We start from the raw sequence: 24,267 nt of genomic DNA on the forward strand, positions 1-24,267 counted from the left end.
TTCATTGGACAAATATAGTCGAATACCCACAAACCGATTCTTCATTTGTCAACCACCTCCGTTTAGCACGGTTGGCTACGTACTGTGCGAAATATGTTCAACATATGAACCTTATGGTGGGACCCCGGGGTTTCCGAATTAACAGAAGTCACAATCGTAATTAATGTATTTATTTTTGGCGACTCCGTCCCACCGCGCACATAAATGCCGCGACCCACCATTCTGTTGTCGTGTCGTCCAAGCACAGCAGCGATGACGAATGCGCACAAGAGCTGAGCAAGCGAATGCACTCCATGCTCGGGTATGGGCAGGATCATAACAAGTCTTATCCAAAGCTGCTCAACCTGCCTAAGTCCATTATTTGTCATAACGGTATGCATAATAGAGTGAAACTGCTCTCTTATCTTCATTATTATTTGTGACCTACCAATGTCTGCAGCCAGGATCAATCGATGACAATCCTATTACCTGCAGATATTTAACAGATGGGATGCGTTGCACTGTTAATTCCTCCTGTTTGATAATACTTCTCTTGTCCGTATACATCTGTGCAGATAGTTTTTTTGCGGTTAAGCCATAGTCCCCACATACCGCTCTATCATTGCGGATGAGAGGAGCGGCGGACCCACTACTCTGCAGAGTAATATTGGTATAAAGCAAATGGCGGGCAGTGTATTTTACACCTAGGCCTTCAGTGCTATCCTCCCGTAATTAAGCCGCCTTCGAATAACCTCACCATGACACTAGGGCTATAGGCTGTTGTCATTCGACGTAACCACCCCATATTCACAGTGACAGTAACCTTTATCGAGTGGAATAAAGTGATTTAACACGAGGCTCAACACCTATGAGAGTTACAATACACTCTCATTGCAGAGACATGAATACATGGTGACTGAAACCATCAAGGATGTACCACTATTACGCAGTATGGCAGGATGCTGCATCACAAATAGAGATCACATAGCCCAAATCAATGTCATTACCAAAGAAACAAGAACTCACAACAACCAGTCACATTTACTCATACGACCACCAAGCAAGCAAAAATGCCGTAAAAGACAAATAACACAATCAGGATTCAACAGGCTTCCCCACAGAAAAAAATCTAAAGCACTACATCTAAAAATCTAAACGTCACGAAAGAAAGTTTAAATGAATCTTAGATGATGCTACGTTACGTGCTAGCTAGTTTTACTTCAGTTAGCTTACTAGCCCTCCGATAAAGCCACACGAACAAGGATAACGTAGGCGGCTAGGCCAGCTAGAAGGCTTCAGTGTGTCAATGAATACGCCCAATATGGCAAACTCGAAATCTGATTGGTTAAAGAATATGACAATCAACAACATCGTCCCCATTTTCTTCAACAGCAGAGAGGATTCACTCGACATTCTGAAAGCCTCATGGTAGATTTTTCACCCGGAGAGGCAGAGACAGCACAGGTAAAACATCAGATTGGATAAAAGCTCCAATTTATGAGCTGCACTGGAAGCAGCGCAACTGAGGGAGAGAGTAGCAATGGAATGGCGTTAATACACTGATGGGAACAAACTTGTAAAATACATATAGCATTAATGAAAATATATTTAAAATTATAAAAATGTAATTTTCTGATTCTGACAATCTCTAGGCCAACAGAGAAGGCCTTGCTGGCCCTGACGGCCCGCCGCTGGTATAAACGCTTGTTACAATATGAACAGTGCATTGAAAACGCATACTATTTTATGTACTATATTCTTGGTTCTTTCGGTAAAGTCACATAGAAGGGAACAATAAAATAATAAAAATTTTAAACAATAAAATTCTCACGACGTTTCGACTGCAACACAAGCAATCATCAGGTGTGAAAACCACAGCAATAATTTTTTGAAAAAAGTGGCGGTTTTTTTAACGTTAGCACCACGGAGAATGATTTGGCAGTTATTCAGATGGATGAGTCCATCTATGTTCGGAAAAGAGGAGGGGGGAGACGAAAATAATGGATGCGGTCTGAAAGCCACCGTAAGCGTGAACCATCAATTAAGACCCGTAATGGTTTATCAAATCCTTACAATGATTGCTAAGCTAGAATCCATCTTCTCAGTTGAAATTGTCTCTGTGTTTGTATATGTGGATAGCCTCATGGTAGCCAGATGGCTTGCAGAGAATCTCTGTCTTGGAGAAGTCAGAGGTTAACTGCCAAATCGCTCTCCGTGGTGCTAACAAACCGCCACTTGTTTCAAATGTTCTTGCTGTTGGTTTTCACACCTGATGATGACTGCTTGTGTTGCAGTCGAAACGTCGTGAGAATTTTATTGTTTTATATATTTTTTATTGTTTCCCTTCAACGTGAATTTACCGAAAGAACCAAGAATATGAATCACTGCAGTCACGAAAGCTTTAAATCAAAAAAAGACGACACTTGCCACAATCCTTCAAACCCATTGGTGAAAAAGAGCAAAGCTATTTTTACATTATAATATAATGTTTATGCGAGAGCCGGGGGCTTATGGGACCCCGGTGTCCCGCCATAATGTTAATTGTTATAGACAAAGGATTTTGTAATATATTATACAGCATGCTGTGTATGCATATATGGAACTTAAAGTATTACACATTTCATAATTCTGATTTGTGTTGTCCACTATAAGCGGCTGGATGCGCGTCTTGCAATCGAGTGGCTATGGGTTCAAATGCCAGACAGGAGGTCCACTCAATCCTTAATTTCTCCAGGGTGGATAAAATAGGTACCACTTTGTTGGTAACTTTGCATTGGCTGTCCCACGGAAAGACTTGCCCTCTGCCATGGGTGTGTGCTCTGGGCTGTCAACTAGAGAAGAGTGCCACATACATTCAGCTGAGCGGGTAATAAAAGTGATTTTTTTAACAATTACACTATTATATATTTATGACCAATGCACTTGGAATATACCCAATCTCATCTTATCTTGCAAGCGAAGCATTGTTGAACCTGGACAGTGCTTTTATGGGTCACCACCATGCATAAATTCGGTGGTCCAGATGTCTTGTGACCCCATTCAATTCTCGGAAACTTTATATTTTTTAAGTGCAGTTTATTTCAAACAGAAATGAAGATGGAAAGGGCAAACATATGTTAGAGGTAAATTAATTGCGGGTCACAAAACATCTGGACCACCCTGTGCAAAATACGTGTTTGTACGGCAGAGGGAAGTGCATCAAATTCCATTGTTGTGTTGCACTGTGCCTCAACGCCTCTTCTCCCACCTGCGCCCACTAGCACGGCGAAGACGTTCAAAATCAAACCCTTGCTCACACTTGGCCTGCATTTGCTGATCAGGATTGAGCACGACAACACGGGAGCGAGCGCCAGCTGGTACCTGGAGCGCGTCACCGTGACGGACGTGAACCGACCGCACCTGCGCTACTACTTCCCCTGCGGCCAGTGGCTTAGCCGGGTGGAGGGTGATGGCCTCATTGTGCGCGACCTCATGGGCAGCCTGGACCCCACTGACGTTCCCCGCCGTGAGTGCTGCCCCGTGCACCCGCGAGCCGCGCTGCTACGGCCGGCGCTCGACATGATAATAATCGTCGTAATGTAGTACGTTTGGTATTCGCACCGTCCTTATAGCTTTCAAGGGCAGTGACGTGGCCTAGCGGTACCAGGTTGGCCACTTGTTGAAGAGGTTCACAGTTCGAAACCAGCGGCTACCTTGGTTATAACTGCAGGCGTAGTAACCATAACACTACTCCTTCGCGGTGGATGTTAAAGATCCCCTGACACAATTCACAAGAGTAGGCCATTGTGTGCCGGCATCAAGGTCCAAATTAGAAAATTCCACGCAATTTACTCGACCGTGATGATGCATAAGGTTCATTGCTCCCTTAATGGCAGACTAGTGCCCTAGGTTACTCTTGCAAGCTATCGTAGTTTGTTGAATGCTCACCTGAAAAAATAAAATAAACTTGGAACAGGAGACTTAAGATTTTAAGACTTTCTCGATGCATGACATGCGAACGCACAATCACCCCACCGCGACGAGTTCTGCGGCACCGCCAACTTGAGATGTCGTTTGTGTAGAGTCCTTTGATGATCTGTACGGCTGCAATGTTATACGGATAATTGCTGTCCCCATTTAGCGAACAAGTACGTGGTGCGAGTGAAGACCGGCGATGTCAAGGGCGGTGGCACTGACGCCGATGTGTTCATCAACATCTTTGGGGACCTCGGCGATACAGGTGAAGCTTGCGTGTGTTCGTGATGTGGATTCCATCAGCGAAACACCAATCAAGGGTGAAATAGTGGTGTGGAGAAAACTGCAGGAGGCTGGGTCAGGCACTCTAATGTTCGGTTTTTGGTCGAGTGTGAGGCCTGTAGGGACAGTGCTAGGGTTGTCCCCTGTTGATGAATGTTTGGACTATATTTAAGGACTATTTGGCGAATACATTTGCCAATTGCTTCAAATTAGCATGTATCTTGTTGGTTAACCTCGAAGAAGTAACGGCTCTCGTACATTACTATAGCAGGGATGTGCAAATATTACTTACAAGTGGAGGAGTCGGGACGTGATAGGATGTTTTACAAAACCTGCAAAATTGGTCTTGAGTCACAGCAACTCATTTTCATCAGACTTTGACAGCATAAGGAGGCACTTTTGTTGATAATTTTATGACATTGTTTTTCATTAGTCATCGCTTTCACACAAGTGTTACAATAACGTGTGCCAATCAAATACAAATGTTATTTTCAAAGTATAAGGGGGACGGTTGATTATGCATTCATGAAATGTAATTAACCGGTACGTGTTAAGCAAAAGTGTTATGATTGCACACTACAATGGACTATTCATACGGATTCACTGTAACTGCTTTTGATGCTCTCCAGCATTGCCAGTGCGGTAGATTGAATTTATTGTAGGATGCTGCCACAGGCTACGTTGTCGATGGAAGGAAGTGCAACAAACTCCACTGTTGTGCTGTGCAGTGTTCCCTTGTTATCCGCAAGGGATATGTTCGTTCCAGAGATGCTTGTGAATGGCAAAATTTGCAGATACTGGATTGATTTTGGCCAACGAAAGCTTATCTTTTCAACGAATTACCTTAAATACGCGTATAAGTTTACTATTATGTACAAAACAATTATAATAAAAAATTGGTTATACAAAACATTAAATAAAAATACATATTGAAGTATTTAATGATAGTTTAAAAATGAAATTCCCGTAAATGATGATGATACTGCACACTAACGTCATCACCTTACCTCATCATTTTACCTCATCATTGTACCTCATCACATTCTCTCTCGTCACATTCTCTGTCATCACGTTACCTCATCATTTTACCTCATCATTTTCTCACATCACATTCTCTCTCATCACATTCTCTCTCATCTCTTTATCTCTCATCACTTTCTTTCTCTCGATGCAGTCGTGTAGAGTTCCAGATGCAATTTGTCGATAGCTAAAATCGCGGATAGCAAGTTCGTGAATAACGAGAGAATGCTGTACTTGTAAGATAAGATGCTCCAATGTCTTATCTACCCCCACCTTCACCGACCCATGCTGACCAGCGTGATAAACCACGGTCAAATAACCCCCACGACCCTCTCGCTGTGGGGAGGCCTTCATCCAGCAATGGCCTGAGAAAAGGGGCTGTGTACATAGCCACATGAAGAGGTAACTGATGACTTGCATTGCCTTGGCATTCGTCATGGTAGGTGCATCACAGAGATAAACATAAGAATATCAGAGTATTTCAGAAAATAGGATCAATATTGAAACAAATTTATTCAAGGCATCGAAGTGTTACCTATGGTCTGTTCTCTGACATGGATGTGAAAGCTGAGCAATTACAAGGACTCTACAAAGCAAACTAGAACTAACAGAAATGCGTTTTTTTAAAGAAGGATGTTAAACGTTTCGAAGACAGACAAGATGCATAACATACATGTACAGTATTATGGAAAGCAGCGGGTACAAAAAGAAAATTAATAATGAGAGAAAGGCAAGTTAGATGTATTGGACGTGTAATGAAAGAATAAGAGATTTTATGTAATGTTTTGAATGGTAAAAATGATACGTACCACAAGAAGCCGGGGAAAACTGTGAATTAAGTACAATTTTAACACTTTAGATGGAGCTGGGAGTATCCAATGCAAATAACCTGAGTAATATCACGGAGAGAGCTATATGGAAGGCCATCATCGCCAACGTCTTTGAGATAGGACATAGCACACGGAGACATAGATTTGTCATCATCACTGCTGGATGAAGGTCTCCCATGCAATCTTGTGATGTAATAATCCATCTAGCACCTGCCGTCGAGCTGATTTCATCGCTTCATCTCCTCAGTGGATGTCCCCTCAGATGTGTCCCATTCCGCTCCTCACCACCTTGACCATCGGCCATTATCCTTTCTGCTGGCAACATTTCCTTCCGAAGCGCACTTTTTTTAAACGTTTTCGTGGTGAAATGTTCTCTGTTATCTAAGCCACGTGTCCCTCTTCATTTATCGCAATGTAATTCCGAGCTTGCATTTCCCCAAGCTTCTTTTTTGCACTCATGACCTTTTGTTATCCTATCTTCGTTATTGGCCACGTGTTTTGTGGTTCATGGAACACATGCCACATGTGTGTTTATATTTGCATTATGTTCAACTTCTTTCGCAACCTACGTAGCCCACCGTGCTAATCGGAGGTGTGGGACAACTGTGCAGGGGAGCGGAGGCTGGACAATGAGAAGGACAACTTTGAGCGCGGGGTTGAGGACAAGTTCACCATCGAGTCCCCGGCACTGGGGATCGTCAAGAAAATTTCCATTGGCCACAACAACAAGGGCTCCTCCTCCGGCTGGTTCCTCGAGAAGGTGTGACACCGACAGCAAAGTCTCACTCCTATAGCCCCTTCTGTAGTACAGTAATAATAAGTTTCATTTTATATAGCGTCATTCATGCTAATAGCATTCTATAACACTGAACATTAATTTTCTATATGAGGACCAAATCATACATACAGCCACTACTAGGCAAATGAAAACCATACTACCAAGCTAAATAAAAGAATAATAATGAATAAACAAATTAAGACATGCCAACAAAACAAAAAGCACAAACAACAACAAAAGTAATCACAGCAAAGAAATGAGTCCATTAGTTTACAGTATATGGAATGTCAAATCAACTTCTTCATTGGATCAGAGCCATTGAGCATTGATAGACGATGACTATTGATGTTGTTGAGTTAAATGGATTCAATTGTTTATGCAAAGTCAGTCTTATTTTGTAAAATTGCTATTATTCCACGGTATCCAGCAAGCATCTCAAGGGCACATTTTGTAAATGTACTGCTGATGGTGACAGTGATATCATAACCGAGCTCATGTATGCATGTTGAACTTATTTCACGCCGTACGTAGCCAAGCATGCTATTTGGAGGTGCGGGGAAGGAAAACAAACTAAATACAATCACCATTAGGATGATCATGCCTATGACTAAATCACTCTGAATGCACCCAATCTTGTCATATATCGGAAACTAATTAAGGTTTTCCTATTTAGTGCTCTCATTAATTATATGGTAGACTCCCTGGGAATATCAGGCAATGAAGGTTGGGCATAGGTGGGCAGACGATGCCAGAACAGCAATGTATTCTTAAATATATCTGTGCAGAACATTAAGTGTACTCCCCTCGAATATGTGGGGCGGTTTTTTCGATGCTCTCCAGTTTCCTCCAAAGTGCAAAAGACTCATTCATGGAATGTTGCCAAGTCGTCCAAACCAGGATCCTTCCTTAAAAGTCGGTGAGACTTTCTTGGGTAGATGGCGCTATTTTAATGGTGATTTTATAAATTATGAGAATGATGTTCATATTAAATAAATTATAATAAAAAAACACACAATTATAATTACGGCCTTTTGTCAGTCCACTGCCAGATGAAGGCCTCACCATGACTTTCAATAATGGAGGTTGTTTAACCATACTCTTTGGTTTTTTCGGTAAAGTCACGTAGGTAAAATAAAATAAATGAAAACAACTAAATTAAATCACGACGTTTCGGAGGCAACACAAGCTTCCGTCTTCAGGTGGAACAGTCACAGCAAAATAGCTGTATCAAGTGAAGAGCTCTGAGACACCCGAGATTATATATACAGGTTAAGGGGGGGAGGAGCCAGGAAGGGACGTGGGTGGGGGGGGCTAAGTTAAGGGAGTGGGAGGAGCCAGGAAGGGACGTGGGTGGGGGGGAGGGCTATGTTAAGGGTGGGGGAGGAGCCAGGAAGGGACGTGGGTGGGGAGGGGGAGGGGCTAAGTTAAGGTAGGGGGAGGAGCCAGGAAGGGACGTGGGTGGGGAGGGGCTAAGTTAAGCCGCCTTTTGTTATGCTGCAGGGGGTTCTGGGGAAGCGGTGGTGCACTGCACGAGAGTGAGTACAACCACTGGTAGAAATGGAAATGGCTGTACAATTATAAGACAGCTAGAGTTTGACTTGGTTGATGACATATTTCCAATGGTTGCTCAATTTAAAACCATCCTCTCGGTTGAAGTTGTGTATATTTGAATGGCTTCATGGACAAATCTTTGGTAATAACCGGGAGGTTTGCATAGTACTTTGGTATCAGAGAAAACAATGTCATGAGAAAGATCCAGGTCCGGTTCAATACAGTACACAAAATCCGTGATCTGATCCCATCCGTAAAGGATGTCATTCCTGACTTACAGTACCCCGGTGTTTACAAATTGAGTTGTACCTGTGGTGATGCCTATATCAGGGAGACGAAACGACATTTCTGACCGAATTCGCGAGCACAAATCAGTTTTGAAACACGGCAGAACGAATTCTTCGGCCATGGCTGATCATTGTTTCAACACAGCGGGTTCTCATGACATTGTTTTCTCTGATACCAAAGTATTATGCCAACCTCCCGGTTATTACCAAAGATTTGTCCATGAAGCCATCCAGATATACAAACATAGACACAACTTCAACCGAGAGGATGGTTTTAAATTGAGCAACCATTGAAAATATGTCATCAACCAAGTCAAACTTTAGCTGCCTTATAATTGTACAGCCATTTCCATTTCTACCAGTGGGTTGTACTCACTCTCGTGCAGTGCACCACCGCTTCCCCAGAACCCCCTGCAGCATAACAAAAGGGGGCTTAACTTAGCCCCTCCCCACCCACGTCACTTCCTGGCTCCTCCCCCCCCTTAACTTAGCCCTCCCCTCCCCACCCACATCCGTTCCTGGCTCCTCCCCCCCCCTTAACTTAGCCCCTCCCCACCCACGTCTTCCTGGCTCCTCCCCCCCCCTTAACCTGTATATAATCTCGGGTGTCTCAGAGCTCTTCACTTGATACAGCTATTTTGCTGTGACTGTTCCACCTGAAGACGGAAGCTTGTGTTGCCTCCGAAACGTCGTGATTTAATTGAGTTGTTTTCATTTATTTTATTTTACGTACGTGACTTTACCGAAAAAAAAACAAAGAGTATGAATCCTTGCAGTCACGAAATCTTTAAATCTAGAATATTTGGCCATACTTCAGCATGCTGGTCAGTGTGGGTTGGCGAAGGGGTCTCGAGGACCGCTTCACATTTCACTCGCCGCTGATTTTATCCTTGGCTGGGAAAGAAACTCGGGTCATCAGGTTCATCGTGCAATGTGCAACCCGCTCTGCCTCCGCTCCACCCAAAATGCCCTGAACAAATATAAGTAAGTTATTTGATTTCCCAGTAAAACTTCGTCAGAATATTCATTCCAGGAAAATATTTACAAGTTCAAATGTTTGCATTGGTGCATGTATGAGCAAACCAGAGTGTCCATACGCAACAAACATTACGAAGGGATAAATCATTCAAAACTTGCATTGATAGGTCAGGACCTACCTCATGTACTTTTTCTCACAAGCACCTTATTGAACTGAATTAAGATGTTTCACACACACAGGCACACACACGTGATCCCAGCATGAGCCAGCAACCCTGCCTGCACGTTATTTGGATTGCAGTAGTGTCAATTGAGCACGGAGGTTTTTGCAGCCACTCATAATAAAAGTGAATATTCCACTTCTACTCCTGTGGTCTTCTAGGTTATGCCAGAAGACCACAGGAGTTGGAAGTGAGATGCTCGCGGTAGTGCATGGCGAAAGCTTGATGGAAGATATGCACAAGACAGCACCTAACGTGAAAGATCACACTTGGATTACAGCCACGTGTCGCCATAGCTGTACAATTATGGTGCTGTCATAACGGTAGTGGTGGTGTTGATGTTAGCAGTGCCATGGATAATAACGACTCTGTTCAGGTGACGGTGGAGGATATCGATAACGACGAGACGTACGACTTCCCGGTGAACCGCTGGTTCGCTGTTGACGAGGACGATGGCAAGATCCAGCGAGACATCATAGTGGGTGGCACGGAGGCTACAGGTGAGGACACTTAAATTAACACCGCATGCGCTACAGTTCCCATTTACAAAGCTACTGCATGCAACAGACGCCATCTCAACACACGGTAGCTTCCCTCAATATAGATATCATCTTTTAATTTAAAGCTTTTGTGACTACAGGGATTCATATTCTTGGTTCTTTCGGTAAAGTCACGTAGAAGGGAAACAATACGTGACTTTACCGAAAGAACCAAGAATACAGATATCATATTCTTGGTTCTTTTGGTAAAGAACCAAGAATATGAATCCCTGCAGTCACGAAAGCTTTAAATCAAAACATAGATATCATCGTTCATAATGAAGAATTAATGAAGCAGGTCGCATTGATTATGCTTCAATCTACATTTTAAGATGTACATGCAGTGGTCAATATGTGGCAGGATATGACGGTATAACATACCGTCACTTTTCAGAACACCCAACATGTAGAATACTATAATGTTTTAGCAGAGGGAAACCAGTAATTAACATAAGCTGCAGGATGAATACGTTTAATTTTGGGACTGTTTTCTAACACACAGGATTGCACCTGCTCTGTGAGAATTCAAAAGGATACTTTGTCTCACAACATGATGCTGATGGCACAATTCGAATACAATTGAATGGAAGATACACTATGTGTATTAACACTGGATGTAGACAATGTTGAGACCCAAAATATGACTGAAACGTTGTCGTTATCCATCTGACCCAAAAAGAGCTATATCGCTCAGTGGACCTTACCTGGTTAAAATAAAAGTAGTTACATAGTTAAGTAAATGCTCAACTTTTTGGAAAGGAAAGATAGCATGATAACATTTGAAACACGAGACTATGGATATAGGTTGACTGCTATGTTTCCAGTTTAACAATTATAATAAGCATTGCAGATATTAAGACCGGTGCTGATTGTCAGATAAATATTGACTTAAAGCTTTCGTGACTGCAGGAATTCATATTCTTTGGGTCTTTGGATAAAGCCACATAGATAGGGTCAAAGAAAATAACAAAAAATAACAAAAAACTACGACGTTTTGATCGCAACACAAGCGTTCGCCATCAGGATGACGAACGCTTATTTTTTGTTATTTTCTTTGAACCTATCTACGTGACTTTACCGAAAGACCCAAAGAATATGCCAGATAAATACTTAACGCTGAAATGCTCGGCAGCCAGTGTTCAACCCTTGTGAATATTTCATGCACGTAGAATGCTTATGGAGATGTTTCTGCATGCGCCTTCATTAAAGTTAGTGATCTATTTTAGCTGCAATGCCTTCGATATTCAACGACGAACTGATCATTGTTGCATAATGCATAGTCATACGCCAGGAAGTAATGTCACTGGGTCAAATTTCACAGCGGGGTCGTTGGGGTGAAAGGCGGCGCTGCTCCCCACGGTGGATGTAGCACAAAATAATAGCAATCGACTGAGCATTTAAAATGATAAATTATGAGATAACAAAGGCACGTTTTGGTAGGATATGTTAAAAATAAGCAGATTCATGACATGCCATGTGACTAAATTATGACATCGTGGTCACATTGCAAATGAGGTATTAATTCCTGGTGAATGCGATCACAGAAGGCTGCTTCTGCCATACCCCTTTCAGATATGCAAATGTTCAGATATTAAAGAGACCTCTGTATTAATAAACCCTGGGGAGGAGATAGGGAGGGCAGTGCGACAGGAAGGGCCTTGTCGATCGGTATTTGCAGAGCGTGCTGCCACGTGGGCTGTATGGTGTGTCGTTAAGGTTGCTATGAGAAAGGAGGAGTTTAGCATTCACGACAGCCTTGCTTTGAGCACAGCATTGTTTGTTTTACATCTTGACTGGGTGACAAGCCAACCTTTCGGCAGAGGTCCTGCCAAACTCTTTCCAAAAAGTTCAGAACCAAAATAAAAATGTGGCTTTTGGGGAGGCATCACTAAATTAATTTCCAGGAAAATAAGAGGGCATCAACTTTGGACACTGTCCTGTTCCTAGAAGCCCCCTGAAAGGGCTCCAGGAGAATGAACCTTTTCGTTGGTTATTTGTTGTTCTTTCTTCTCACCAACACCTTGCAGGCATCATCTACAACATCTCCATCACGACGGGGGACGTGCGCGGGGCCGGCACGAACTCTAAGGTGTACATAATTCTGCACGGAGCGCAGGGGCTCAAGAACAGCGGGCGCCTCTTCCTGCCGGGCGGTCAGTTCGAGCGCAGCCGCACTGACTGCTTCAGCAGCGAGGTGGCCGCCCTGCTCAGCCCGCTCAGCCGCGTCACCATCGGCCACGACAACTCTGGAGTCAGCTCGGGCTGGTTCTGCGACAAGGTGAGGCTGCCGTGGGCTTGAGGGCATCTGAAAGAAATATAAACGTTTCATATCATCAGGGTATAAGGGATATTTAAACTGGCAACCTGCTGGATTGTCCAATGTGCTAACCATTACATTGTGGCAGCATCCTTTAAACAAACCAAAAATTGCGGTCATTTTCCCAAATTGTATCTCAGTGTCCTATCATGAGATGAATAATTAATCTCTTTGTATCTCTTGCAGAGCAGTGCAATCTGTTGTGTTACAAATTAACCCACAGAATTGGATAACACAGAACTACTTCTGAGATTCATTCAAGCGACCCTGGTCACCAATTACTTTGTGTAGTCTTGGTAACTGGGCTGTGGCTTTCAACTCACCACACTTGAGAACCCAGATTATTCACAGGCAGCTATCTATATTTGAACCCACAGTCTCAGCAGAGCAGGCTCAGTGCTCTGACATCTGAACCACTCGGCCACCTCCCTGAAGGTAGCTTTTAACAGAGGCCCATAGGCTAAACTATGATCAAGTCAAACATGGGTCTGTGTCTCTCTATTCGAATGAGTAAGGGAACAATCCTCAATTGTGTTGGCTTCCCTAAGTTAGTGGTGGATCGTCGACATTCGCATGGCAAGGCCAGTCTTTCCACTTCCTTCAGAGTGGTAATTATTCAAAGTTGGATCTTGAAAGAGTTGCTTTGCTAGAGTTCGAAAGCACATTTTATCACTGTGAAAAACACTTTAATCACTTTGTCAATCAGCCAAACTGATATATTGGTGGGTGAATTATTAGGTTTGTAGCTACCTAATTCACCTAACATCTCAATACATGACTCAACTAGAAGGCTATCGAGTAGTCAACTTAGTTATTTCTAATCTTTCATTTTTGGAATACTTGAGGAGTCTCACTAGCTAAAACAGCTGATGTAGTAGATACACCTTCCTGAGTAATAAACGAGGGAGAATTCATGATCTTCACTGTATGTCCTACATCACATATTGCCTGCTTCTATTGCAGTGTAGATGATTCAATGTAGGTTTGTTCCTACTGCAATACTGTACAATATAGATTCTGTCTCCAATCAAGCAGAGGTTGAATTGAGGCACAGGTCATAGATTTTGGTTTCTGGGTCAGAAGACACAGGGATGACAACAGCGTGAGATGGGATGGGAAGGGGTTAAAGAATATATAGCATCTTGAAAAAAACGAGGGGATTATTATAGTTAATGTGTCAATTAATGTAGGACCAATTGAAGTATGAAATAAATTGGAAAATGCACATTATGGGTGCAGATACCAGATAAGTCTAGTAACATCAATCTGTGAATTCTGAAATTTGAATGTGGAAGATTTTGAGAAGTTATAGTAAAGGTAGTTTCAGTTTTCAATGCAATAAACACATGCCCATGTTTACGGGAACCCCACAGCTGAACGGCCCATAATGATTGGCCTAGGGCTGGACCCACACCCTAAATGAGTCCCGCTTATTAGAGGCCAATTACCCACCAACCAGAGCTGACCATTGCCCATGGGAATAGGGATGAGAGATAGCTAACCCAAAGGCATATGGGCTGAAAATATATGGTCCTGGATTAAAGCTCAAAATTAGCATGGCGCCTCTCCCATCCCGAGCACTGACCCACTGCCTGTGGCCCCATGACTCAAATGCAGGGATCCTGATTAGCCCAATCTTGCCCTGCGTATGGGTCCTATGTGCCGTGTGCTTTATTTAGATGATTACCGACTGCAGGTGTAGATAATTGAGTGCATACAAAAACGTATGTTTTGCACTCGGTTTCTTTCACGTAGACACACACGGTTTAGTGTATTATCTACTCGTCCCTGGGATTGCTGCAGTGGTGCAATGGTTATCGCACTGGATGTACAACCTAGAGGGCACTGGTTCAATCTCGCTGCGCAGCAGTTGAAAGAATTGGGCAAGTTTCTTAAATCCACCGCCTCTGACCATCCAGAAGCGTCGATGGGTATACCACAGCTAGTCGATCGGCGGGTGACGTGTGGTGGGGTACAGTGTGGGTAATGCCACCTCTTCCACGACATCTAGTCAGCATTGGAATGCTGACCAATTATCCTCCGTATAAAACCACCTCTCGTGGAGGCCGTTAAGCCGGCGGTGGCGTTTGCAAGCAATTGCAGGGCTGCACCTTTGCCTTTACTATGTGCTGAAGATTGTAGGGACTGGTAACAAAAGGAGTTCACCTCAGTTTCCATTACCTATGAACGAATTACTCAATTGGGATTATGCATAGGAAACATCGTCCCCTACTTGCAGACTAATGCAGGTGCTGAGTCACCTCGTGCCCACAGGGACAGCTGCCACTGGGGGTTCCCTTTCCATTGCTTGAGATGAGATGCGATGTAAAGAGCTCTGAGTCTCCCCGGTATATATGGGGCGCTAAATAAAATAGAATAAAGCAATTGTGTGTTTTAGGCAGTGCCTGCATTAGTGCTTTGGCACAATATTGGAGTAAAATGAACCACACAAGCACATACAGTGATTGTCTTGTTTCATCATGAACGACCAGGCTAAGACCATCAAGACTGAAAACCTCGTTTAATCTCAGCTGGCAGTGACGCTCAGTAACCAGGTGCCATGTCCCTGTTGAGCAAAGTAACCTCCTTCAATATTTCATTTTTGTTTGGCTGGGATGCTCTGTGGAAGAACCCTGGACTTAAATTTGGAAAGCCGAGAATTAATGCCAGTTGATGGTCGACACAGTTCATCATCCCTCTGGGGTCAATGCAATGGGTGCTACTTCGTGGGAATTCATCATTTGTTTTTTTGTACAATCTATACCATTTCACGTGAATGTGGAGTTTCCACCACTGGCTCAGGGGGGGCTACAACAGAGGTGACAACTTCCCTGTGCTTGCATGAGCTGGAAGCCTCTTTTAAATCTTTCTACTATAAATGTTAATATTTTTACGTGGTAACGAATATTTATCGTAATCAATTATCTGGTGTAGTTTATTACAGAGTTTGTGGAAGTTCTGCTCATTGTCTCTTTTAAATTCATCGTCTCTCTGAAGTCCATCACAACACCAGGGGTTCTCGCAGTCATGGTGACATTTGTGGATGCTCTGTGCCAATCATTGTGCTCAGGAAGGAAGGAGTCATGATCGCTCATGGGCTGAGGAAAGTGTTAAGCTGAAGAGAAGGAGGGATGCTAGAGAGAGGCAAGAAAGAGGAGATGCTGTGAACTATCTGCAAGAATAGCTCATTACAGAGTGAAATAGCTTACGTGTGCAGTGCACTGCATTGATAATGACACACGATTTGCATAATTTATTTCCATGAAATATTTCCAAGAATTGTGACGGTGACTAATGGGGCCAGTTGTTGGAATTTTTTCTTTGTTAGGTTTTTAAAACATATAAATATAATTAAAACGACCAATGATAATTACAAAAAGGTATCAAATATGAGAATAACTATAACACTTAGGCAGATTTGGGTGAACAATTCCAAAGCACTTGTTGAACTCTGTGATATAAAATATTGCATTTGAGCATTAATTTACTCGGCAAACTAAAAAAAGAATAGCAGCAGTTGATCGTATATATGAGCAAACTAGAGCTGCGTTTTTGATATTTGTGATCCTTGTGACAAACAGTAATAACTGGAAAAAGCTGATAGTGATAATTATGTGTACTGTATGATCATGATGGTGATGCTAATGGCAGTAATGATGACAATAATGATGACGGCAATGGCAGTGACGTGACATTGACAACGATGAAGATGATGATGAATTGATTTGTGGCAATAATGGTGATGATGCGACTGGTTTTGAGAGTGCTCTGCTTGGAAAGTTAGGCTTATGATGAAGATGATCGTGGTGGTGATTATGATGATGACAATTGGGCTGCTTGCAGGTTGTGGCGTCCTTTAGTGACATTAAGATGTATGCATGTGACTGTCTACTCCAGCGATGATGATGGTTAATGCGACAATGCCATGCAGGTCGTGGTGTACTGTCCATTCACGGGCATTGAGCAGTCGTTCCCTTGCCGCATGTGGCTGGACGAGGACGAGGGCGATGGTCTTATCGAACGAGAGCTGCATGAGATGATCTCCCTCCGCCAGATCAAGCAGAAGAGTGAGCATTCTCCCTGCCCGTTAAGCACGAACACCCTAGGGTGCTGTCAGCAATTCAACTTTTCTACCAAAGGGTTTTTTTTTCTTCACATAAACGCATCCAAATTAATATGGCAGGGAGACTATTTGTCCTCTGTGTTTAGAATAACTTTCATTTGTCAACAAAATGTAGCAGAAATGGCCTTATTAGTGGCAGCTCTTGGGTCTATTTTGGGGAGGGCCATAATCTCCGCCTCGGGTTTTCCAATCAATTGATCACGCGCTCAACCTGCCGCACTCAGGGTGAAGGTGTTCAGATCTAATAACCTGAACTGTGCTTCGTGTCGATTTACAGGGATTGCCAGGCAACAAATTTAAAAATCCAAAGGCCATCATAAGCAATCCCATTGATACCGCCACACCTTTCCAGCTCTTTCCTTCTACGAGATTCCACAGCTGTTGCACAACTGACACAAGTCCTCTGAGATCTTCCCCTTCATCGCTGAGCTCTGGATATCTACTCGAATACCCATATCAGTAAACTACATGGCAATCAAGCATGCACCAAGAGATGCTTATAATAATTATTATAATAATAACAACGTTGTTGGTTACTTGGAAGAGCATCTCTGAGTTTCAAAGAAAATGTTCATGAGGCTCATACTTTTGGATGTGTGCATGTTACCTCCAGCGCGGATTATTTTTTATTGGGATAAAATCTGTAGAATGCAGAGGATGGCCTTAAAACCCATGCAGCAGAAGAGAATAGCACACTCCATACAGAAATGTCAGATGCCCACTTGGTCATATCGCCTCCTGCATCGATTCTCTATGGATGGGTGTATGCACGCACTATGCAAGTGTATATTCACTCACAGATGACCTCCGTGTGAACCACCAACCCCATGCCCAAGTTGCTGGATGACAGACACTAATGACCACACCTGGATTGTAATAAACGACAGCCATATTTTCATGGCCGCTGCGAATGCTGCTGCTCCCGCCACCGCTGCTGCACAGTGCGTTACCAGTGGACGGTGGCGAACGGCGTGCGCTGCTCGTGTCCCGCGTGCTCTGCGCAGAGCTGCCCTGGTCCCTGTGGATCTGGACGAGCGACGTGAAGGGCGCTGGCACGGACGCGCGCGTGTGCCTGCAGGTGTACGGCGAGCACGGCAAGTCGGACGAGATCCAGCTCGACAATAACTCCGACAACTTCGAGAGCGGCCTCACCGACAAGTTCATGGTCAGGCGCCACGCTGCGGATGAGTGAAGTGACGGCTCACGCCTCCAGTTTTGAGGAGGATAAAAAAAAAAAAAATCCGCCACGGGTTTTCCGGCCTCAGGTGTCACGCACGGGTGGATTAGTCGGGTTACTGGAACATGATGGCGGTGACTTTTGTCAGCGCTTTCACCACGAGGAGAGCAACATTTGTGCAGCTTCCCAGGAGAAGTACTCTGGTGGGAGGCCAGCACCGATCCATCATCGTCATGATCGTCATCACACTCTGCCTGTATATTTTTGGGATCGAAGAATTACACCTCGTGCGTGTCATTTGAGAATTGGAAATCCTGAGGCTGAGTTTACAGCCTTCCCAAATAGGACCATGGGCCACCACTGACTAATAGCCATTTCTGCTGCATTTTGTTGACAAACTAAAGTAACTATTACCACATAAGACGATCGAACAAAGACGGTCACTGCAGCACGCACTTTCAGATGCGCTTCTGTGGCCGTCTGGAATACTCTTCCTTCTGATGTTAGGTGTAGCCACTGGAGCTATGCACTTTTAAATCTAAATTGAAAACTAAATTATTTAGAACTGCTTTTTTTGTTTAGTTTGTTGTCCTTTCCCTGCACCGCTGATAAGCACGGTTGGCCACGTACGGTGTGATCGAAGTTCAACACACGTGCAACATAGGTACATGAGTTGAAGTTCCGCATTCCCTTCTTGATGCCCACAAAGTGGTACCTATTTTCTCCGACTCAGTATGATCATGGGCTGATTTTGTAGTCGTAAGCCTCTGATTGTGAGTCGAGCACTCCCACTGCAGTGCCACTCAGCTGGATTTTTTGACTTTGCTGTAAAGGTCTTTAAGCCTCATTTGCCATCAGCATTATAATCATCACATCAGCAAAGCTATAAAAAAGGGTGCAGCCTAAAATGTAGTTGCTGTGTCAACAGCACGTAGGTAAAAAAAAAACATCGTGCCACTGATATCACATCGTTTTTCTCAAATCAAACTTGCCTGAGCATGCTTGGAGACAAGTGGCCCTTCTGCTGTGAACAGATGCTTGAATCGCTTATAAACAGCTAAACTAGTGTGCTCACTTACTCACTTTATACGTTAGTGGAAAGAATACCAAGATGTAAAAATAGTAATGAGCGGTTTCAATTTGTAAAACCTCTTGTTTTTTCCAATAGGAGTCCTTTATTAACAGGTGTACAGTACAACATCACATAGTTCTGACATTTGTAAAATGTCAGATATTTGAGTGTGTATAGAAATGACAGTTACTCCCATGCACGCAGACTGCACTGGGTATGAGAGGTTTATTGGTCAGCACAAAAATGTGATGGTCGGACATGTGAAGTTTCACTTTACGTATGTGTATGTGTGTGCGTGTTTTAACATTTTCTTCCAGATTGAATTGCCAGACATTGGCTTCCTGTTCAAAATACGGATCTGGCACGACAGCCGTGCACCTTTTGGGGGCTGGCATCTGCAAAAGGTGAGAGGAAGGCATTGGCAAAACTAACATTCATGCCTAGCCCAGGCTGCCATGTGCACCAAACCAAAGAAGCCACCACATTCGTTGAACTCTCATTGCACAGTTAGGATGTTGTTTAGTTTAAATTCCTGTCAGGAGCAAATTCAGCTCATCGTCCATCTGCGGATCAAGACAAATGCCTACCGTTCAGCGGAACATCAACAGTGGCCATCCTGTTTCCAATGCTGACCCTGCCATAGGAATGTGGAAATGTCATCACTGCCTCAGGGCTGCCAACAGAGATGCTCCAGAGATGAGCATGGGAATACTGTGACTTTTTGAAATGTAATATTTAACTAAAAATGACATTTCCTGGAAAGTGTGAATTATTACCTGAAAAGTACATTGCCGAGTAAAGCCTCTTGAATTAATGAGTGGATATATAAATGTGCCTCCTTGCTCATATAGGCAATGTAAATTCCACATTCCTATGCTAGAGACCCATCATCCTTCAGTACAAACATTGATCATTTCTGACACTGTGATACCAATGTATTGGCCGAATAGAGATTATGGGTGATGGTAGTTGAACTCATAGCCTCCTAATTGTGAGATGCATGCTCCAACCGCATCACCCAGCCATGTAGATGTGCACAACAGAGTAACACTGAAGAAACGGATGAAAAAATTTGGCCAACATCAGTCAACCACTGCATTATGACTGAAAATATAAAAACACTTACTAAAGTAATGCTTTGGGGGAAATGGCCCTTTTAGTGCGGGGCTTCTCAGCCTTTTCTTCGAAAGAAGTAACTTTCCCAGAGTGGAATTATCTTTTGTAATTAAATGTGTTTCAGGTACCGCGTCGCGTCTGTCAATGAGCATGTGACGATGGATATATTCATCGATTCAGTATAGTTATTTTTATGCTCACGATCATAATTTGAATCAGCCATGATAATCCACTGCCGTACAAAGGCCTCCCCAAGTCATCCCCATCTTCCATATGAGATGCTCACAATACGTGCATCAAATTGTGCATGTAAATAAAAATCGATAATTAATTATTTCTCTACATTTGCATGCAAATTACACGCCGCCGTTATGTTTAGGTTAACGGAGTGAATCAAACTGTGCAAACAGGATGAGAAACAATACAAATTAGATGGTGAAATTAGATGAAAAAATGTGACTCCGGATTCAAGATGGTTCATCGAAGTGCCGGCGAGCCGCACCATTGTAAATGACGATGGTGACACGGTATTTACACTCTTTGCTTCTACATCGCTCGCTGCCAGCATAGTCTTCTATATTTTAGATAGACACTGCATATAGATTATGATCAATGATGGCAGGGAATATGTATTTTGGTCTCGGCACTCGTGAGGCACTCTGAAATGCCAGGGCACGAACATTATTCAACAAGCTGCTATGTTTTAGTTGACTGCTGCATTAGCGATTTCAAAATGTAAATAAGCTCTTCTAAATAATTGTTTTAATGGGATGCATCAGTGTCATATTTTGGCCTGCCCCACTTTCAGAACGCCTTTGCCTGGCCACGCAATCAAGCCTCAATGCAATTTGCGGGGGGCTGCAGTAACCAATTACTATTTTAAAAAATGTCTCTCTCTCTCTCCATATTTCACGTGATGCATTATTACCACACTGCTTCCCGTGCTGATTAGTTTTCCACTCATGCAAGCCTGACAGCCACATGTGAGCGCATTCCTCGTCGCTGTCAATGTGGTCTCACTGCAACGGGAGGTGTTGTGCAGTGCGATGTTGTCATAGTGCTGAAGGCACGTGTGGCTGGTGCTGCGCGTGCTGTGCGCGCGTGACTCTGACGTGTGTATTGTACGGCATTCGCACGTTAATTACTGTGTACATTTAAGTCAAGTTAGTTGTTTTTATGACTCGCATGTACTGACTGTGTGTGTGTGTGTGTGAGCTCATGTACATAAAGTGCTGTGTTTTTATCGCTTAAATTGCCTAGAATTGCATTCCAACAAAAGGCACAATACATGTTCAGTGTAATTATCATTATTATGGTTACATTACAATGACTCCAGCTGATATGCGCAGGTGCATTCGGAATTGTTCGAATTTCAATGCATTCACATTAAAGCAATGGCATTTGATTAAATGCAACCCTACTAACATGCGCATTAACTCACACACGTGCGCACACACACGCACACACAAAGCACACCATGCATACACACAGTAATAGTGATACTGGCATGCCTTGGTGCACTGCAACAGACAATTTGGCTAAGCACGCCCCATTTAACTTGGCGGGCACTGATCTACAGGGATGTGTCAGGATCGTCAACTGCTGTAAACCCCCAGCAGAGGAATTAACAGAGTCACACAGGCATTGCTTAAGCACTTCTCCCCAATGGAGACGCCACGGGGCTTTTACTTAAGAACAACACAAATTGTCCATTTTTAAAATTGAATGCTCATTTGCGGAAAGTCAAGTGAACCCAAACCAGGTTTGTTTTGCCTTCAGACTTGGGGTAATGCCAAGGTCTTGGGGAAGCTAAGTCAAGCTTACTCACACTTCATGCTTTTTTATTTTTGCATATTCCATCTTGTCATGTTCACTCTTACTTTATAGTCTGCAATACTTCGAGGGGTGCTGTAACGTGGCAGAGCAATTGGCCCTTTTAAAAGGTCATGATTTCAAGTTTCCGTCAGGTTTTGATGATTCAGCTCATCATCTCTCTTGAGCTGATAAAATAAGCAACACAGTGCTTGTTCTGTAGAGAAACTGAAAATGCCGTAGGAATGTGAAATACCCAGTACTGACTTAGAGCTGTCAGGCATGGTTCCATGTTCACTTAAACTGGCAGACATGTTTACTTTGTTTTCATTATCGTTCTGTTAAGTCTCTTTATGAACCATGAAATGGTGCACAAGAGATAATTGTTTCATCAGTAAATGGAGCAGGAACTTGGATAATTTCAAGATGTCTCTTCTCTGAATCTACATTCCGAACAATCTAATGCAGAGCTGCTAATATAAATACAACATTACGATTGATGTTTTTTTTCCCCAAACGTATCCCGTTCCTGATCACAGCCTCATGTTATGCGACGAAGAAATGCCCATTTGGAACTCTCGCCGCAGTTAGTATAACATCGCCTGATGAAAAAAGATTTAAGTCATGGAGCTGCAATACTTGTAGGGGTTATTTCAAAAGACATCTTATTCACGTTGGGTGGTGCACTTTTTCAATATTCCTTGCACACCAAAACAAACTGATTTCATATTTCCTCACTCCTGGATTATGCTGAATTAATTGAAAGCCAAATTTAACATTGTGCACTTTTAAACCAGGCTGAGACTCTCAATGATTCACACCTGAAAAAACTTGGTTTAATCATGGGTGGCTGTCTAGATTTGACCCAGTATCTTGGTGATACCCACTCAGTGCAGACTGAAACTGAATAGGGGACACTTGTGAGAGCTCTCTGACCATGTGACACTGTCGAATTGTATTTTCTTATCATCTCTCGTCTATATAAGGGTGGATATTCAAGCTCAGTTGTCGACTATACAATAGGTAATGGAACTGGCAAAAGGAAGAAAGCAAGCAGTGAGGAGTGGCGGCATTGTTGGCATTAGCCGTAATGACCCCTTGACCCTTATCATGATCACCTGGCCTGTGTTTTTTTCTTCATTCTCTTGGGCTAATTGCTGGTCCAGTGACACAGATCCATTGTTCATATATAACGTGAATGCGCATGTAACATTCATTCGCCTTGGTGGTGCTTGTGGTTACAGCGCTGGATTCACAAAGTAAATATTCCAGATGCATGTAAATGATTTGGGGATTCATTCAGTCTATCATCCCACCATATTGGCCTACTGAGGGACTGGCTCCCACCAAAAAAAAAATGGAATTTCGATTATATACTGGCTCAAGGGTGGCAGTGGAAATTTGCATCCGAGCCACAATGCTCGGATGTACAGAAAGGATCTTTGGGCCCAATTCGTGTAGCTAGATCGATCCATCATTTGGCCACTTTCTGCCAGAATTATCGCATTTGTGGCTGGTTCCACACAAAAAAGCAACCTCTCTACCACTGATTATGCTGAACATATGCAATGGCCTAAAGTGGCGTTGTTAGAGTGGGGCCAATGATGGTGAAGAGTTTCAACAAAATATGCGGATGCTTTTTGCCGTCTTGTGGAAAGCTTCCCAGAAGTTTCCAACAATGAGCTTTTTAGCCTTCCTCTTCAGCTTGACATTTCATGATCGATACCTCACCACGGAGATGGGGAAATGAGATCAGCCCTCGCACAGGAGAGAGATTGATGGTGGAATCGCGGAACCGTGAGGGATAACGGCGACATGGGGAGTGCGTCATCCAGCAGTGGACAGAGCATGGATGCTGCTGCTGATACTCCTCAACCGGGGCCAACACTCTTCCAAAAAGCTAATTTCCACACGACAGCTTCCTCTAGGCATGCAACGTGAACTTCCTATGTATCTTCAGCATCAGCCATGATCAATCCACTGCTGGAAGAAGGCCTCCCCAATTCGCCACCATCTCTCAAAGTTGCGTGATGCAACGATCGACCGAGCGCCTGCTGCGCATGAGCTAAAATCATCGCTGCCTCTCCTCGGTTGGACTTACTCCCAGATGCACTATATTCCTCAGCTGCCTACAGAGTAAACACTTATTGTTGCTTCATTTGTATCTTACTTTAACGGAGCTCTTGTGTGCGCATGTGTGCTTTGATTCAGTTGACTCGGCCTAAAATAAG

General features: G+C 43.4%; 1 protein-coding gene across 1 annotated transcript in view; it reads left to right on the forward strand.

Annotated features, from left to right (window-relative positions):
• Positions 1-24,267, forward strand: part of LOXHD1 (lipoxygenase homology PLAT domains 1) — a 143,575-nt gene that overhangs the window by 29,822 nt on the left and 89,486 nt on the right. The window contains exons 4-11 of the mRNA XM_032945637.2: positions 3,300-3,484; positions 4,100-4,198; positions 6,677-6,825; positions 10,257-10,380; positions 12,447-12,697; positions 16,668-16,803; positions 17,864-18,024; positions 19,426-19,512. Coding sequence (XP_032801528.1) covers positions 3,300-3,484; positions 4,100-4,198; positions 6,677-6,825; positions 10,257-10,380; positions 12,447-12,697; positions 16,668-16,803; positions 17,864-18,024; positions 19,426-19,512 — 1,192 coding nt within the window. The remainder of the gene's footprint in view (positions 1-3,299; positions 3,485-4,099; positions 4,199-6,676; positions 6,826-10,256; positions 10,381-12,446; positions 12,698-16,667; positions 16,804-17,863; positions 18,025-19,425; positions 19,513-24,267) is intronic.

Source organism: Petromyzon marinus, chromosome 1 (assembly GCF_048934315.1).
Source record: "Petromyzon marinus isolate PM22_M1 ecotype Great Lakes invasive population chromosome 1, UKy_Petmar_22M1.pri1.0, whole genome shotgun sequence".
Classification (NCBI taxonomy): Eukaryota; Metazoa; Chordata; class Hyperoartia; order Petromyzontiformes; family Petromyzontidae; genus Petromyzon; species Petromyzon marinus.